Raw genomic sequence first — 17,596 nt, 5'->3', positions numbered from 1 at the left:
TGGGTTTTGAACTTCTGATTGGTGTTTTATTTATTGAAAATCAAGATAAGAGTCTGGAGTTTTTGAATAGACTCTTAAAAATATATTGTAGGAGGAGTATGGACTCAGAGCATCCTGAATATTGAGCCCTCCATAGGTCAAAGAGGAAGAGTGTGGTTATTTTGTTGGCAGACTTGATCAAGGTAGTTACAAGAGACAGGAGCCTAGTAATCAGGGTTTTCTCTTACACAGAATTTAGCTAAACTGTTACTGGTTAAGAGGATGTCTGAGTGGTCTGTTAATTTTGGTAGTACTGAAAAGCTCAGAATAGGTCATAACTTCAGGGTATTTGACAAAACTCAAGTTTTAGCATGGAGAGATTAAGAAAATTCCAGGAGAGGTGGTACATGTGATCTTGGATTGTCACCGAGGCTCTATATATCACTTTGGAGGGTCTTTTATGATATCTCACAGTAAAGTTAGTAACCATGGAAAGTTAAGTAAAGCCAAGGGGTTGTTATTATGGTCATAAACCAAGAGGGATTTCAGAAATATATCCAATAATCAGTTAAATGTCCTGCCTTATAGAGTTTGAGAGATCCTGATCATAAGAGTTATTTTTCTATATGAACAAGGGTGAGGAAAACAATAATATAAATAGAAATCATATTGGCTAGTTCCCAAGGAAATGACAAAAATGTAGCTAAGGAAAATAATGCCAGTAATAATACACGTGAAATCACATTTTGTCTTGGCCAGTTAGTTTTTTTTTTAAATCTACAATATACTCCATATACTTTATTTTTTTTATTTTTTTTATTATTGGTCGTTCAAAACATTACATAGTTCTTAATATATCATATTTCACAGTTTGATTCAAGTGGGTTATGAACTCCCAATTTTACCCCGTATACAGATTGCTGTATCACATCAGTTACCCTTCCATTGATTGACATATTGCCTTTCTAGTGTCTGATGTATTCTGCTGTCTATCCTATTCTCTACTATCCCCCCTCCCCCCCCTCCCCTCCCCTCCCCTCCCCTTTTCTCTCTCTACCCCCTCTACTGTAAATCATTTCTTCCACTTGTATTATCTTGTCTTACCCCTCCTTTCCTCTTATATGTAATTTTGTATAACCCTAAGGATCGGCTTCCATTTCCATGCGATTTCCCTTCTCACTCCCTTTCCCTCCCACCTCTCATCCCTGTTTAATGTTAATCTTCTTCTCAAGCTCTTCGTCCCTACACTGTTCTTGGTTACTCCCCTTAAATCAAAGGAGTCATTTGGCATTTGTTTTTTAAAGATTTGGGCCAGTTAGTTTTAAAAGCAGTTATTTTAAAGAGAAGGTTTAAGTCTGTGATCAAGCTCTTTGTCCCCTGGTCTTTGGGTTCTTTGGAGTCAGACTAGGGTATGGCTAGCTTGAGTTGGGTGTGATATATCCCAGGTAGGGTCTGTAGCACTTGACAGAAAGTTGGTCCTCAGATCATTCTTCTTTCCAGGATTTGAGAAAGACTCAGTCTCTAGCCTTGAACTGGTAGAGAGGTACAATTGTGGGGAACAACAACCTGTTGGAAACAAACTCATGAATAGAAGTCAAGACCTCATTTAAGGTTTCTAAATAACCAATGATTGTGATTCCCCTTCTAGAGTCAAGTCTCCCTCTGGTGGGGGGCCTGGACTAGTCTCCCACATATTAATTCATATGGGACGAACCAAAGTCTGCTTCTAGATGCCACCTTTACTCAAAGCAAAGCAATAGGCAACACCTTAGTCAAGTTGGTCTCTTTGCACATTTTTACAGTGGCTCTTTTTAAAGTGAGATTCATCTTCTCCATCTTTCTGGTAGATTGTGATGTCCATGAAGCGTGTATTTTCCAAGTTGAGGCCCAAGACTGAATACTTGAGTTATTTTAGCCACAAAGGAAGCCCCATTATCACTTTGTACAGACATAAATGGTACATATCTAGAAATTATTTCTTTTGATAAGGCTTTAGTTATTTCAGAAGCCTTTTATGTAGGGGAGAAAATGAACTGATATTTAAAATTTCTAGAAGCCCTTGCATCACGGGTACTCTGTTGGCCAGTGTTCACCAAGACTTCACCCTTAGTGTTGAATTCCCTTTCACAAGTTTGAGGCTGAGTCTTTGAGGTACTTTTGGCATAGACTGAACATTGTTGAGCAATCTCGTTGGACAGGACTCTGTATGTTGGGGCCTGTCTGGTATCTCTGGACCCACTGCAGGGTGTTATTCCACTGGAATGGGTACTCCAGTGGAATTATCTTAAGAGGTCTTTTAGTATAGCCTCTGGCACAAGAGAAAGACATCTCAGACACCCACTCTTATGTCTTTTTAAGTCTCAAAGGGCAAAATGGAGCTGGTATTGTTGAAATCAGTTTGTGACACTGGTAGGGTCAAAAGATCCTCACAACTCAAGATTGGTGCAGCCTTTTTAGCAAGCTGGTCAGCTAGTGGGTTTTCTTCAGCCATTGGTGTCCCAGGCAACGAATTATGATGACTGTTTTATTTGGTTCATTAATATCTTATAATAGAGCCAAAATTTCTGAAGTGTGTTTGATATCCTTATTACTTAAGGTGAGCAGGTCTTCTTCCTTCCAGAACACCCCTTGAATAGGAACCACGGAGCATGCACAACTGGAGTTGGTATAAATATTGACCACCTTATTTATACACAAGTGTAGAGCTCTTCTGAGGGCAATGAATTCAACCTTCTGTGCTAAGGTGCCAGAGGGTAGGGCCTTTGCTTCAGTGGTCTCTTGAAAGGTGACAGTGACACATTGGATCTGGCACTATTCTTGATCCATGAAAGGTACTGTCAGTGAAAAGCCTATGTCTGATGTTCCCAGTGGTTTGTTGGTCAGGTCTCGTCCAATGGAAAACATTTATTCAGTTACTGAACATAATCATCAAAGCCAATGGGCAATAAAGTGGCAGGATTTAGGGTGGAAACCACTTTTAATTTTTTATTAGGGCTGTCTAACAGGATGACTTGATATCCTCCCCATCAACCTCAAGTCAGTCAATGACCTCTTTTTATTCTCACAGTGGAAGGACACCATGTGGGCTGTGGGTGGGTAGATGGATGGGGTTCATGGTGCTGCATGGCCCAGAGTGAACATTTCAGCTTCCTGGAGAACATCACAAGTTGCTGCTACTGCCAAGAGGCAAGGAGGCCATCCTCTTGCAGTTTTGATCCAATTGCTCTGACAAGTAAGCTAAGAGTGGTGAGAAGGACCAAGACTGCGATTTAGTACCCCAAGTCTCGGTCCCTGCTTTTCATGTACAAAAAGGTTCAAAGTCTTTCTTAAATTGGAGAAACCCAGAGCTAAACCAACAAGCAGTTTATACTTTATCTGGTAGAAAGCAGATTGTCATCCCTCAGACCATTGTAAGGATTCTTGGTGTCCTCCCTTTAAAGCCCAGAAAGAAATTTGACAATGAACATTGAGTCAGGAATCCAGATAGGACAAAATCTGACCATCCCCAGAAAACCACACAGTTGTTAATAGGTAGTGGGGCTTTAATTGTGGAGCTAATTTCTTTAGGAGCTCAAATTCTAAGTTTTAACAGTCTCTTTGGTCTTTTTCTTGGAAATTGTATATTCCCTCTCAGCCAGGAAATTTAAGATCTGAACAACATTTTCCATTAAAGCTGCCTTGTTCTTACTTACAACCAAATGTCAGCTACATATTATGGGAGGATCCTTTCTTTTAGCTGACGATTCCTTAGGTCTCTGGCTAGTATTTCCCTAAAGATTGTGGGAGAGTTCTTAAACCCTTGTGGAAGCACAGCCTAACAAATTTTTTGTTTGGCATGGGGTTTGGGATTTGCCATTCAAAGACCAATATCTCTTGAGAGTTTTCTTCTAGTGGGATGTAGAAAAAGGTATCCTTTCAGCCTAGTACAGTGAACCAAGAGAGTGCAAGGGTTGGGAACAACTGAGTATAGATTCTGCACCATGTGATTTTAGGCCCTGAGAGCCTCTACAGGCATTCTTCAGAATTTGGCCATTTCACTGGAAGGCTAGGCATATTATATGGGGAATGGCATGATCATATTAGACCTTAACTTAAAAAGGCCATCAGAAATAACCTCATTACATTTTCCTCTTTTGTAAGGGATATATTTGAAATTAGTTATTTCATGGTCTTTCTTTAGGAACACCCAGATATGTGTGTGATCCAGGAACATTCTGACTTCCTGTTCACCCATACTTCCTCTTTCATACCCAATTCAAGGTACCTTCTGGTACCTCCAAGGAGTCTTCAGTTATTCTGTAGCAAAAATTGGTTATCCAGCCAGTTATCAATATCAGGCATGTTTAGATGAAACAGCTATTTCTAGCCCATCTTTTGAGAAAAGTTACCTGTCCATTCAGTTTTGCTAGGCATTCTGGCATTGATAGAAAGCTGTGCTTTAAGTTCATGTTGCCAAAGTGACATTCCAAAGGCTACGAAAAAGGTTTCCCCTGTTATAGCCAGTTACAATCGTATGGTTTTTTAAATCAGGAGATAGGCATGTGTTAATTTCAGAATAAGTTTCCTTCTTTTATAGGTAAGATTAATTTGATCCTCCCTGTCATTTGTAGTTAAGGCTCCTCTAGTGATATAAGGAAAAATCATGTTAAATCTAAGGGAGGGAGAGCGTGGGCTTCTTAATCCGTGTGTGTGTGTGTGTGTGTGTGTGTGTGTGTGTGTGTGTTGCTAGGGATGGAACCCAGGACCTCACACATGCAAGTTCCCTACCACTGAGTTACATCCCCAGCCTTAGGTGTGGGTTAGGCCAAATTATGTGCCCTGATGGGTAGAGGAGAGAAAACCGTTATAGACTTTTCCTCCCTTCTGAATAATTTCTCTGCTACTCTATGCTCCCATTAGGGGATGGAGTGTCTGCAACCACCAGTTGAGGAGCTTGTGGTAGCAGAGCCATTTGTGGACTTAAAACATTTAAAGATTTTTCTCTATCTTTCTCCCATTCTGTATCAGCAACAACAAGCTTAAGTTTTTTGGTTTTTTTTTGCCTGCTGAATGATGATTTTACATCTGCACCAAGCAGGTCCACTTTGATAAAGTAACAGGAAGCCTTCCCATCTGCCTTCTCTCTTACAAAAGACTTCTAATTGTCAGGCGGTATAATGACTTCGGCTCCTATTTATGGGCCATTTTTCTCCTAAGCCTAAAGCCTATTAAGCAAGGGTTCCTCTATTAAATTTTCCCAGGGGATCCTTATACATGAAATCCAAGAAATTGAATAAAAATGGAAAGAAAGAATTTTGTCACCACACGTCCCAAGGCAACTCACTCAACTGTTCCAAATTGAAACCAAGGGCTGGGGGTGTAGCATGCAGAAGGCCTCATATTCCATCCCCAGCACCACAAAAAAAATTTTTTTTTAAAGAAAAGAAAAAGGGACAAAAGTTATGAAACTCATGAGTTTCTCTGCTTCAAGTGGTTGTGCACCAAAAGTGACTGGTTGTTACAGAAGACAGTCTGGAGAAATCCCCTGGACAAACAGTACCTTGGCTCTTCAGGGGTTCTCCAGATATCCATAGTATTAGGGTCAGTTCACCATGGGTACAACACTCCTGGCTGGTTCAACAAACTTGTCAGTGAACCCTCAAATCATATTCATGTGCACAATGTAGAGCAAGCACCAAACATCAAACACCAGAGTTTGGGGTAGAGAAAGTTTAATTGAGAAGGTATCAATCAAAAAGATGGAGGGAAAGTCAGATCCACCTTCCCCCAGCAAGTATAATTGTGGGTTCTACAAGGGAAAAGAGCACAAAAGGCAGAAACTGGTACTTTCACAAGTTTCAATAAAACCAGGGTGTGTAGTTTTCTTCACTCTAGTGGACGTCTGGTGAACCGATAAGCAATCTATAGTTTGGCAAATCAAGTTTATAAAATCACTCTGTGACCCTGTTAGCTCATTCTTCTGCAGTAAAGATACCAAGCTTGTCAATGATAATTGATAATTGATAAGAATGGGAACAGAGAGTATGTGTTCAAGGTCTGATCAGCTGAGGAAAAGAGGAATATGCTCTGCCTGGTGTGGCACATGAATATGATTTGGGGATTCATTAACTAGGGAGGGAGAATGGACCAAGCCTCTTAAGAAAGAAAACCTTCTATTAATTTCACTTGGGGGGCTCAGTTAAAAAGGCACCACATGGTCCAGCCTGTCACCGATGCTTCTTTTTTGACTCTACATTTTTTTCTATACTAAGCAGTCACAGTGACCATTTAAAAAGGGGAAATAATGTATAATGCTATTTCCCTACTCTGAACATTATCATGAATTTCCTCGAAAAAGCATTCAGGGTTGGATGTAGTGGTATAGGCCTCCAGCAACTCAGGAGGCTAAGGCAGGAGGATTGTAAAGATTGAGGCCAGCTTCAGCAACTTAGAGAGACCCTGTCTCAAAATGAAAAAGGACTAGGGTTATAGCTTAGGGTAAAGCACTCCTGTTCTCAATCCTCAGTTTAAAAAAAAAATACAACTCCTTTTCTCTCTCTAACTTTATTTCTTATATACTTGGCCTGGGTCACTCTGTTTCAGCCTTGAGAACCTTCTTGCTTCCACTTCAGTCCATCAGTCTTGTTTTATCCCCAGGGCCTTTGCACATGCTCTGTCTGCTGTCTAGCACACCCTTTGCATGTGTTGCTCTCTGATTTTGGTCAAGTCCCTACTCAGATGGTATCTCCTCCAAGAGACCTTACTAGGAAGCCTATCAATAAAGCACCTCAAATCCCACCACCACCCTCTTGATATGACAGCTTCTGTGTAACACCATATCAAGTATTTGGTTTTTTTGTCTGCCACCCTCCCTAGACTAAGCAGGGGGTTTGCCTTAATCACTGATATGTATCCTCTATTCCAAATGCTCTTTGGCTCATAGTGAGTACTCAATAAATATTAGTTGAGTGAATTAAGCAGAGTTATGAGTCAACTGCTTAATCTAAAAGTCATAAGATGGAAAATAGTCTGGCCCACGGTTCTATTTTGTTAATACAACAGTGTGTAACAGTGTTTCATATTAGTTTAAATTAGGAATTAGTTGACAGCTTTTATTAATTGTGAAATTTCATATAAAAATTAACAACTTCCGGCTTCTTTTGAAAAATCAATAGATTTTTGTATTGGTGGGTCCTTAGAAAAGAGGGACCTATTAGAGCTTGTCTATTAGAGTCGCTCCTTTCTGACCTGGATTACCCCAGACTCCACCACTCCCTGTTGCCCTGTTGCCTTCCTGATACTGATGGCATGCTTACACCTGGCTCTCTTTATTGCCTTGTGTTAACCGGCCTGGCCCTGCAGGTTGTCCGGGCCTACAGTAAGCACATATGTGGTAAGTCCTCCAACATCTGTCCCATGTATTTGTGTAATCTTTCCTGTCTCATTTAGAAATGAAACTAATCCTGTATTCCACCTTCAAGCCATATTCATAATTAGACATGCATATTAGCCTTTGGCCATTCCAGTTAAAGAGCAATCAACCTTGATTGACAAACACAGTTGAGTTTTCCTAACTGTTGAAAAGACAGAAACAACCAATTGTGTTTCAAAACAGTTTTCACTTTCAGAAGGTTATTTTAGAAAACCTTTTTTTTTAAAAAAAAAAAAAAAAGAAACCTCATAGATTTGAAATATTTTCCTTTATTTTCAAAACCTCGTGAATATTCCGTCCAGATGTTTACCTAAAGTGATTCAATTGTTAGCGAGGGACACACCCATATCCTAAGAAAGAAAATAACCACATTTAATAATAGAAGGTTACATAGTCTACAGTTAGAATAAAGAGAAACACACACAAGCAAAAACTATGTCTTTTCATTCATTGTATTGCTGTGCCTACAGATTTTAGAGGCAAGGATATTTACTGCGCGTCTGCTGTGTGTCGGGTACTATTCTAGGCAATTATGGAACTGATGTTCTGTCTTAGACTCTAGGGAATCAGAAAAAAACTAAAGAAACATATAGGCAAATGTGATATGTAGTAAGAGCTGGGAAGTGCTACGGATGAAAAAAAAAGTGGAGTAGGTAAGGGATGTGGGGAGGCCCAGCTGGTTACTATAATAGTGTAGTGAGGGTCAGTCACATTGAAAAGGGCAGGTCCTAAAAGCAGGGCAAGGGTGGCATGTGATTTAGCCAAGTGGATCTATGGGGAAAAAGCCTTCCAGGATAAGGAAAGATTTAGAGCAAACTCCCTGAAGTAGGTAGGATTGTGCCCGATGTGTCAAGAAACAGTGTGAATACTCGGTGAGTAGTCACTGGTAATGAACAAGTGCATGAATGAACACACTATTCTCCAGAGTACGTTTCCATGGGGGTATTCTAGCCTCCTCAACTTAAGAAAATTTATCATTATTCTTAATTAACCTGTATTTTAATTGGCCATAACCTGAGCTTTGACACTCTATGACAATATGCTGTTTCAATTTTCTAAGGGAAACTTAAGTAAGGGCCCCCAGTTGGCCTTGCAGAGGGGATTCAGACCAAGCGACTGTGTATGCATGATGAATTCTCATAAGCTGGCTGCATTTTATTATTCCCCACACATTCTCCCCTTCCATATATCAAACACGAGTGCTTTTCAAAGGCATAGTCCGTGAGAAAAAGAATGAGCGCTGAGATGTCTTATCTTCCTCTTGCATGTTAATTACTCTGCACTAAGTAATGTAGTTCAGAGGGAGTCCTGTGAAAGCCTCCCTAACAGAGCTCCATGTTTCCCCCATGCAGCTGCTGGCAGAGGACTGGCCATTTGGAGCTGAGATGTGTAAGCTGGTGCCTTTCATACAGAAAGCCTCCGTGGGAATCACTGTGCTGAGTCTCTGTGCTCTAAGTATTGACAGGTAGGAATTCATTTTTAAGTCAGGTTTATCCTAAACACCATAATACTGTTGGCTTAGTTACTTAGACAATAAACTATGTAATTCCACAAAACCAACCAGCTTGAAAAACAATTCCATTTTCATCTTCAGATATCGAGCTGTTGCTTCTTGGAGCCGAATTAAAGGAATAGGAGTTCCAAAATGGACAGCAGTAGAAATTGTTTTAATTTGGGTGATCTCTGTGGTTCTGGCTATCCCCGAAGCCATAGGTTTTGATCTGATCACAATGGACTACAAAGGGAGTCGTCTGCGAATCTGCTTGCTTCATCCCATTCAGAAAACAACCTTCATGCAGGTAAATTTTACTCCACCCCCACTTTCTGCTCTGGCCTTATAAAATGTATGGATATTTTTCCCCAGTTCCCCTTCCTTGAGCAGTTATTGATTTATGACTGTCCTGGGCATTAATTAAGAGTATAGATCCTAGTACTGTGGGTTAACATTGACTAATGACCCAAGTGCAAGAATTGAGATCAGTACTTTCCCAGAACACCCTAAATCTCAGAGATACAAATAAACCAAGTCCACATGAGAATTGATATGAGTTTATGGTGTTTCTACTTAAAACCATACAAGGACTGACCACTTTACATATCTGCATAAGCATTGGAGGAATGGATGATTCTGCAAATGTTCCAAAAGAAGATGCCTGATATGGGTGTGTTATGAACAGCAAACCTGCTCTCTGTCTTTGATACTAAAGGGAAGCTACCTTTGCAAAGAATTTTTCATCTTGGCCACTTTTGAAGAATGCTTTGTAGTTGTAGTTTTCAGTCCTGGGGATTGAACCCAGGGCCTACGCTTTCTTCGATGGAGCTAAAGATTCAGAGCCCTTTTGCCATTTCTATTTTTTATTTTAAGACAAGGTCTCACTAAGTTGCCCAGGCTTGGCCTGGGATTGTGATCCTTCTGCCTCCGGAGTACTGGGATTATAGGGATGTACCACCACACCCAGTTTAAAGAATGATTGATTGGGAAATAGGAAAAGATTGATGACACCAGTCTCTAAAAGACAGATCCTAAATATAAAGACCCTATTCAACAGAATGGATTAAGAGAATATGCAAAGGGGCTCATCTAACCATAGCCAAAGATTATTTTCTATTTTACATACAATAATACTATATAAAATTTATCCAACTGTGTATATCATAGTAAATAAAATAATTTTAAAAGGACATAATGTGAAATTGAGAATAAGATTATTGCTTATTTATTAGTAAAAAGAGGGGAAAGTGCTGTATCAGTTATATAAGATATTCTCCAACACAGATATATGTGGAGTAATAGTATTTTTTAAAAAAGATAACAGAGCAGAAAAAGAACAAGAGTAAAAACATTTCATAAGCACTTTGAGTTTTTGAGAGCTTTGATTTATACATTTTATTACCGAAATGGTTAATATAGACCTTTTCATGTCTGTTTTTCCCATTAAACACAATAAAAAGTGAAAACTTCCCCTAAATTCTAGGATATCATTACACATTCAGGTATAATATTTCACACAAATAATACTCTTATAATAATCTATGTAAAGATGAAACTGAATCACCATTTATTTCAAATTTGGTCCAGCTGTTTAAATTTTATGCATAATCACACAGAACTGTTTCCAAAGAACCGAAATATTGTTCAGAAAAGCTTCATTTAATATATTACTTAATTATTTGTGGACTCAGAGATTCTATATAGCATTTATAAAATGGATCTACTTTAGGAGATAATCACCCCTTGATGAATTACTTTTTAGGTTTAACTTTTGGTGTATATATATATATTTTTAAAGAAGAATATTAACCATAGAAAATTCCCACTTCCCCATAGTTTTACAAGACAGCTAAAGATTGGTGGCTCTTCAGTTTCTACTTCTGCTTGCCACTGGCCATCACTGCACTGTTTTACACCCTGATGACCTGTGAAATGTTGAGAAAGAAGAGCGGCATGCAAATCGCATTGAATGACCACCTAAAGCAGGTAAGAAGGTGCCCAGGTTGGATGGCTTGTGGCTGTCATTACCACTAGAGAGATGAAAACTGATTTTGATGAGAATAAACTAAAATTACATGCCAGAGAGCGTAACCATTTTCTTCCTTCAGGTATTTTTTTATTATAAGGAATATTGTTATTTTATCTATTTAGAAGTAGTCTATATGATCTAAAAGAAGAGAAACCATTACTTTTGAAAGATGAATCCTTCATCATTTTAGTTCTAATTGATATTAACTATTCAAAAGAAGTATCAATGTTCTAAATTTTTAGTTGAGGGATATCAAATATGCTGTTTGGGAAGAGTGTATGCTGTATATATAAAAGGCTCATGTTTAAGGGTCTGACTGGTTTTATTTCAGAGACGAGAAGTGGCCAAAACAGTGTTTTGCCTGGTCCTTGTTTTTGCCCTCTGTTGGCTTCCCCTTCACCTCAGCAGGATCTTGAAGCTCACTATTTACGATCAGAATGATCCCAACAGATGCGAACTTTTGAGGTACGAAAGGTGGAATGGAAATCATTTTGTAAACAAATGCCACGCAGGAGTGTTTTCATCGATCCCTTTCATAGGCACACAAAATACCACTTTTTTAGTCCATAGGGAGCAATTAAGACTCCCAATTTTACACTCCTGTTTGAGGGGGAGGAGTTAAGGGGGCCTGGGACAACCCTGGGAACACACAGACACAGCATGATGAGCGATGAGCCATGAGGGAGTGGCAAGACTTGACAGTGTCAGAGCTGATTCTCCCTGACACTTGGAAATGCTCTCTTTTCGGCCATCCTCAGCACTTCCCAATGAAGTTGTATTTTAAAAAAGGAAAGTTGGGCATGGGAAGGGACCATGGGGAAGGGCAGTGGAGATGAGAGACCCAACGAGTGACAGAGGCAAGGGACAGCGATTGTTACTAGCAAATTAGTGACAAATTCAGAACCACTGGATCTAGGCAATATTTTTTTTCCCCTCACAAAAACACAAAAGTCTACAGTGAACACATACTCAGAGCAGCATCTTTCATAGACATGTTGTGGGTTTTTGTCTGTTTGCAGCTTTTTATTGGTGTTGGATTACATTGGCATCAACATGGCCTCCTTGAATTCCTGCATTAATCCCATCGCTCTGTACTTGGTGAGCAAAAGATTCAAAAACTGCTTTAAGGTAAGAGACTATTTCAAAAGAAAAAGCTCTTTGTAATATGACATTAAGTATAACCCTTTGAAACCATCAATATTTCTATCTGGAGACATCTAGCAAATTGTTCTTTAGTTTTCCCTTGCATTACATCAAGGGTGATTTTTAAAATATGAATTTGGCTTATAAGTCACCAGAGTCAGTTTCTTGCCTCTGAATCCTAGCCAGCTACACTCCCTGTTGTCAAAGCCAGTTATTCTCATGGAATCGCTCAGAAAATTAATAAAAGTCACACTCATTGATGTGGGACAGGTGTCACATAATACATAAAAGCTGAATATGAGTAAATGTACCATTCTTCTATTCTTGGTAGATTTTGGACTATTTAGACATAATTCATATTATGATATGTTAGTCACTTTTTTATATGAGCTATGAGAATAGCAAGTCAAACAAAGAAATCGGAATCAAGTTCCAACTCTTCTTTTCCCTAGTTTTATACAACAGAGATGTGCTGCTCCTTTGGGGTGTCTCATTGTTCCTCATGTAGCTGCTGGCACTATAACATCCATCCACTCATCCATTCACTCCTTAAACAATAATCAAAAATGCCCTCCTCTTGGATGGGCATGATCCATTGTCCCTGGTATTTCATTTTGGGAAGCCAAATATTTGGCTTTCTTGTAAACAATCAAGCAGTCTATAAAACTCTTTGGCCACTCAGATTTTAGATCTGAAAAAGAACTTTTCTCAACTCCCTCATTATACAGAACAGAAAAGAGTGAACCTCCCAATCTCCCAATTCCTTTCTTTCTTTCTCCTCAGCGTAACTACTGAGCCACATCCTCATCCCTTTTTATTTATTTTTCATTTTTTATTTCGAGATAAGTTCTTGCTAAATTGCTTAGGCCTCACTAAATTGCTAAACCTGGCTTTGAACTTGCAATCCCTCCTCCTTAGCCTCCCGAGCCACTGGGATTACTGGCGTGCACCACCATGCCCAGTCGACACAATTTCTTATACATATAGTTTCTCAGAAAACAAACAGAATGAACAAAGTTTTGGATTTTTTAAAAAGTCCAAGGAAAACAAAACTAAATTAATACAACTGAGACGCTTGCAACTTCTTAGCTTTATTGTGTAACAACATTGAAAAGGTGTTTGAGGGGGCTGGGGTTGTGACTCAGCGGAAAAGCACTCACCTAGCTCACATGAGGCCCTGGGTTCAATCCTCAGCACTACATAAAAATAAATAAATAAAATAAAGGTATTATGTCCAACTACAACTAAAAAATAAATATTAAAAAACAAAGAAATGGTGTTTGAGGATATGCAGTTGAAAAATAACAAAGTAATAGTAAATTCATTGATTTAGAAAGATGTTTATAATACTGTCAAGTAAGAAAAAGCAGGTTAGGGAGTACACATATAGTACAATCTCATTAAAACAAATACACACTCATAAACACCTGCCGGCATCCAGTCGTGTATATGATAATATTTCTGTTTGTAAGGGTTAAAAAGGTTTTAAATTCTACATTTATCAAATACTGTGTTTATCAAGTCATCAAGAGTATATATCAAGAATTAAGAGTAGTTTTCTTTTGATGAGGAATTTTGATTATATAGTTTTTTTCCTTTATATTTTTTAGTGAAAAATTTTATAAGAGTCCACTAATATAATTATATCTCATTAAGGGGGAATTAAAAGAGCATGGAAATAAAGGGCCCTAGAACTCCCAGTTCTGCAGAGAAAGTCCAACCCTAGAGAGCAGGAAGAATGGGGACAGAGAGTCATGTGCACATATGACAAGCTGCTTTGTTTTGTAGTCATGCTTGTGCTGCTGGTGCCAGTCATTTGAAGAAAAACAGTCCTTGGAGGAAAAGCAGTCGTGCTTAAAGTTCAAAGCCAATGATCATGGATATGACAACTTCCGTTCCAGTAATAAATACAGCTCATCTTGAAAGAACGAATATTCACTTAATCTTATTTTCTTGATTTTGGACAGACGTCATTATAACAAAATGAATCATTTGCCAAAACAAAACAAAAATCTGTATGTTGGTACAAAACTATGTAAAAATGTAAGCAGGGTTATTTTAACACTCATCGTTACACCTGACATTTTATGAGCTGTTTACAATATGAGAAGAAAACCAGTGAGAATTAAGGAAAGCCTCATGGTGAAAGCACTTATTTTTTTACAGTTAGCACTTCAAGGTAGTTCTTACTAATCGTTTCTAGTGTATACATACACACCTTAGATTTCAAAATGAGCTCACTCATAATTCCTGGTAAAGAGGTTTATTTTTAAATCAGATTCGTCTGAATAAAGGAAAAATGTGCCACTTATTATGTAAGACATATTTTTAAGTAAAGTTTCAATTGCTCAATTTGAATATTTTAAAAGTCCTTTAATAAGCAACTTTTCAATGAATGGCATCACATCTGTGGTCAAACTGTAAGTGAATGCAAAATGAAAAGAGTTTAGCTAGTTTATTTTTTGCATGATAGAAACATTTAGGAGATCAGGAGAGAGTATCAGAGAGAGAGAGAGATCAAGGGTCAGTTCTTTGCATTGAAATGAAATCAATGTCAGGAAAGAAAGAGAAGGCTTGAACTGTTGTCACAGAAGACTTTAAAATCTCCCTATCACATGATCTACAAAGAAAATGCCACCTACAGTTTTTTTCAGGATTACTGCCTATTCTTCCTTCGGTATGGTAGTTTATTTGTTTACTTTTGTCATCTGTAAATACTTAACTACACACACTACATGTAGATGATTAAACAAGGGGCAGGCCCCTGTGTTCATAGCTTTATGATGGAGATTCCAGTGACCCCAAAACGGACAAAATGTGAATTGCCTGGCGCAGTGTCCACACAGCAATAGAGCAAGGCGCACCCTCCCTCCTTGCTGTAGTCAAAATGATCTCTAGCTCTAAGTATACTTAGAATACTATTTTCTAAAATCATACAAATTAACCAATTTAACAGCTACCTGTGAGGCTTATTACTAACTTTTAAATTTTTTTTTTTTTTTTTTAATAACCAACAGAAAGGTGTTCTTGACGTGGTGATTTTCTATCACCAGAAGGCAAAACTTCTTTTTAGGAGCGTAAAAAAACCTTCACTTTGTGCATTCTGATCTAATTTTTTAATCTCTGCAGCAAAGTGCCTTAGATTAATTTGGAATGAGATGCGTTTGAAAGTATGTACAAGAGAAAATGGCAAAGAGAGGAAATGAGATGGGGCGGGAGGAAACCCATGGGGACCGATTCTCCCATTCTGAGCCTGGAGTTCGTCATGGCCCCGTCACATCAATGCGAAAGGTCCTGATTCTGTTCCAGCAGAACACAGTTCAGTGTTCTCAGAGCGACTTCAGGAACAAATTGGGCCCAAGAGCTTTCTGTCTTAAAATATAACAGAATTTCCAATTTATTTCTTTTAGGAAGTCAGGCCACATGTTGGAAATAAGCTAGGAATGTTGTTTTCTGCCAGAATCCAATGTGACAATACAATAAGCTGAAACTCAATAATGTGGCAAAAAAAAGAGGGGGCAATAATTAAATAATTAGTTCAATGCCACATGGATTATCTTTGCAAATTTGTTTATTAATTTCTTCTCAATCACTTTTTCAAATGCCTGTCATCATAAAAGACATTTCAGATTTTCAACTTTAAATCAACGTTGGGCCATTTAATTGTCTTCACAGTTTATGAATAGATCTTTTTTTCCTGTTTCAATTTTAGATCATTTTATTACCATTTACTGAGATTTTATATCCTAATACCCTTCTCGTTTACACTCCAATGCTGTTCCTTCTCTATGCAGAATCCCGATTTGTATCATCTTGCCTAGTCTTAAAGCTGAAACTAAGAAGACTTATGCACTATTTGTAATAAAATGATATTCAGTAGCTTTTCAAAAAAATTTGTTCAAAATTTTGACATACTGATAAAGGGTGGTTACAAACAATCATGATTTCTTTGCATGATGAAAACTAAAATAGAAAAGTGCTACTCTGACTTTAAAGCAAATTTCCTAGTACAAAGAGCTATTTAATATAACAACAAAAATGGTGTTAACATGGATCTTATAGCTAAGAGATTTGCAAGTGATTTTAACCTGTTTTCTTCCTTATTACTCACTGCTAACATGGGTATAATTTCAGACACCTTTTAATATTAACAGCTTACACATGGCCAAAGGAATGCAGTTTATAGCAGAACATGGGTATGTTGTAGCTAACTTTATAAAATTGTAATATAACCATGTAAAATAATTATATATTTTGTTTTTCCCCCACTGTGGTCACTTAAAGTGGCAACTATTGTAGTTGCTGTTTCCTTATTATGTAAACAAAACCAATAAAATTTGTTTAAAAAAATAGCTTATCTTTCACTGTGCAGGCATTAATTCATTAGATATTGAATAAGTATTTAAAGGAAATAGAGATGTAACAGTGGACATTATTTATGTTAAACATACAATTATCAAAGAAATATGAAAGTGATTAAAATGCTACATTTCTAGTCTTTAGACTACGTTGTTGGTATGTTTCATTGTGTGAAGAGCCAAATGTACAGATAGACATTGAAGTTCCCAAGGTCGATTATCTGGATGGTAGTTGCCATGGCCTCTTAATGTCTGTCTTTCTCTGGTTGCTAATTTGGGAGCATTTTACTCTTTAACCATTATTGTACCATAAACAAATGGGAAAGACTGAAACTATATTTGAGGATTATCCATTTCATTTCCAAAGCTTATTTTAGTGTTTGCTAATGCAAAGCAGAATGAAATTATTACAGATTAAGCATCTCTCATTAGAAAATTTGAAATCCAAAATGCTCCAAAATCCAAAACTTTGGGGGCACTGACATCATTCCACAAATGGAAAACTCCATACTTGATCTCATGTAACAGGTTGCAGTCAAAACTCAGACCATCAAGTATACTACTATCTATGCTACCATAAAATGATCTTCAAGTTATGTGTATGAGGTATAAATGAAACATAAACAGGTCTCCTGCTTGAACTTGGGCCCTAAATCCAAGATATTGTATTATGTATATGCAAGTATTCCAAAATCCAAGAGAGAGGCTCAAAGAAAAGCTAGAAAGAATAGAAAAAAAAGAACAGATAGTGAATAAAAGATTGTAGATCACAAATGCAAAAGGAATGGACAGAGAAGAGTTCAGAAGAGACTAGAAGGAACAAAGAAGCACAGTGTCATTAAAGCCAAGGGGGAAGGAGAAGCAAATCAAAGATGTTGGCTGAGAATCTGAGTACAATGGTAACAGAAACGTGTCGTTGGAAGGTGGTGACTAGACAAACAATGGGGACCTTACCTGGAGCAGATTGTGCGGTACACATGTGGCATGAATGCGTGTGTCACCTTAGTGCTAGAGAAGAATTAACTTCTGTAAAGACAGTGGATTAAACATTTTTTTATTCACCTGCTATAACTCCACTAAAATGAGGGAAAAAAGTAAAAGGTATAAACTTACAAGGACAGGGATGAAAGAGAAGACACCAGCCAAGCAGAAATGCTAGCCAAATTCTGTACGAGGACAACCAG

At 38.0% G+C, this 17,596-nt stretch overlaps 1 protein-coding gene across 1 annotated transcript in view; it reads left to right on the top strand.

Moving 5' to 3' along the window:
- Positions 1-16,476, top strand: part of Ednrb (endothelin receptor type B) — a 32,850-nt gene extending 16,374 nt beyond the window's left edge. Inside the window, exons 3-8 of the mRNA XM_026415271.2 lie at positions 8,743-8,855; positions 8,985-9,189; positions 10,719-10,868; positions 11,243-11,376; positions 11,931-12,039; positions 13,843-16,476. Coding sequence (XP_026271056.1) covers positions 8,743-8,855; positions 8,985-9,189; positions 10,719-10,868; positions 11,243-11,376; positions 11,931-12,039; positions 13,843-13,977 — 846 coding nt within the window. The 3' untranslated portion in view covers positions 13,978-16,476. The remainder of the gene's footprint in view (positions 1-8,742; positions 8,856-8,984; positions 9,190-10,718; positions 10,869-11,242; positions 11,377-11,930; positions 12,040-13,842) is intronic.
- Positions 16,477-17,596: the final 1,120 nt, after the last annotated feature.

Source organism: Urocitellus parryii, chromosome 2, assembly GCF_045843805.1.
Source record: "Urocitellus parryii isolate mUroPar1 chromosome 2, mUroPar1.hap1, whole genome shotgun sequence".
NCBI classification, from domain to species: Eukaryota; Metazoa; Chordata; class Mammalia; order Rodentia; family Sciuridae; genus Urocitellus; species Urocitellus parryii.
Note: the sequence above shows the minus strand (reverse complement) of the source record. Positions and strands in the feature narration are given on the sequence as shown.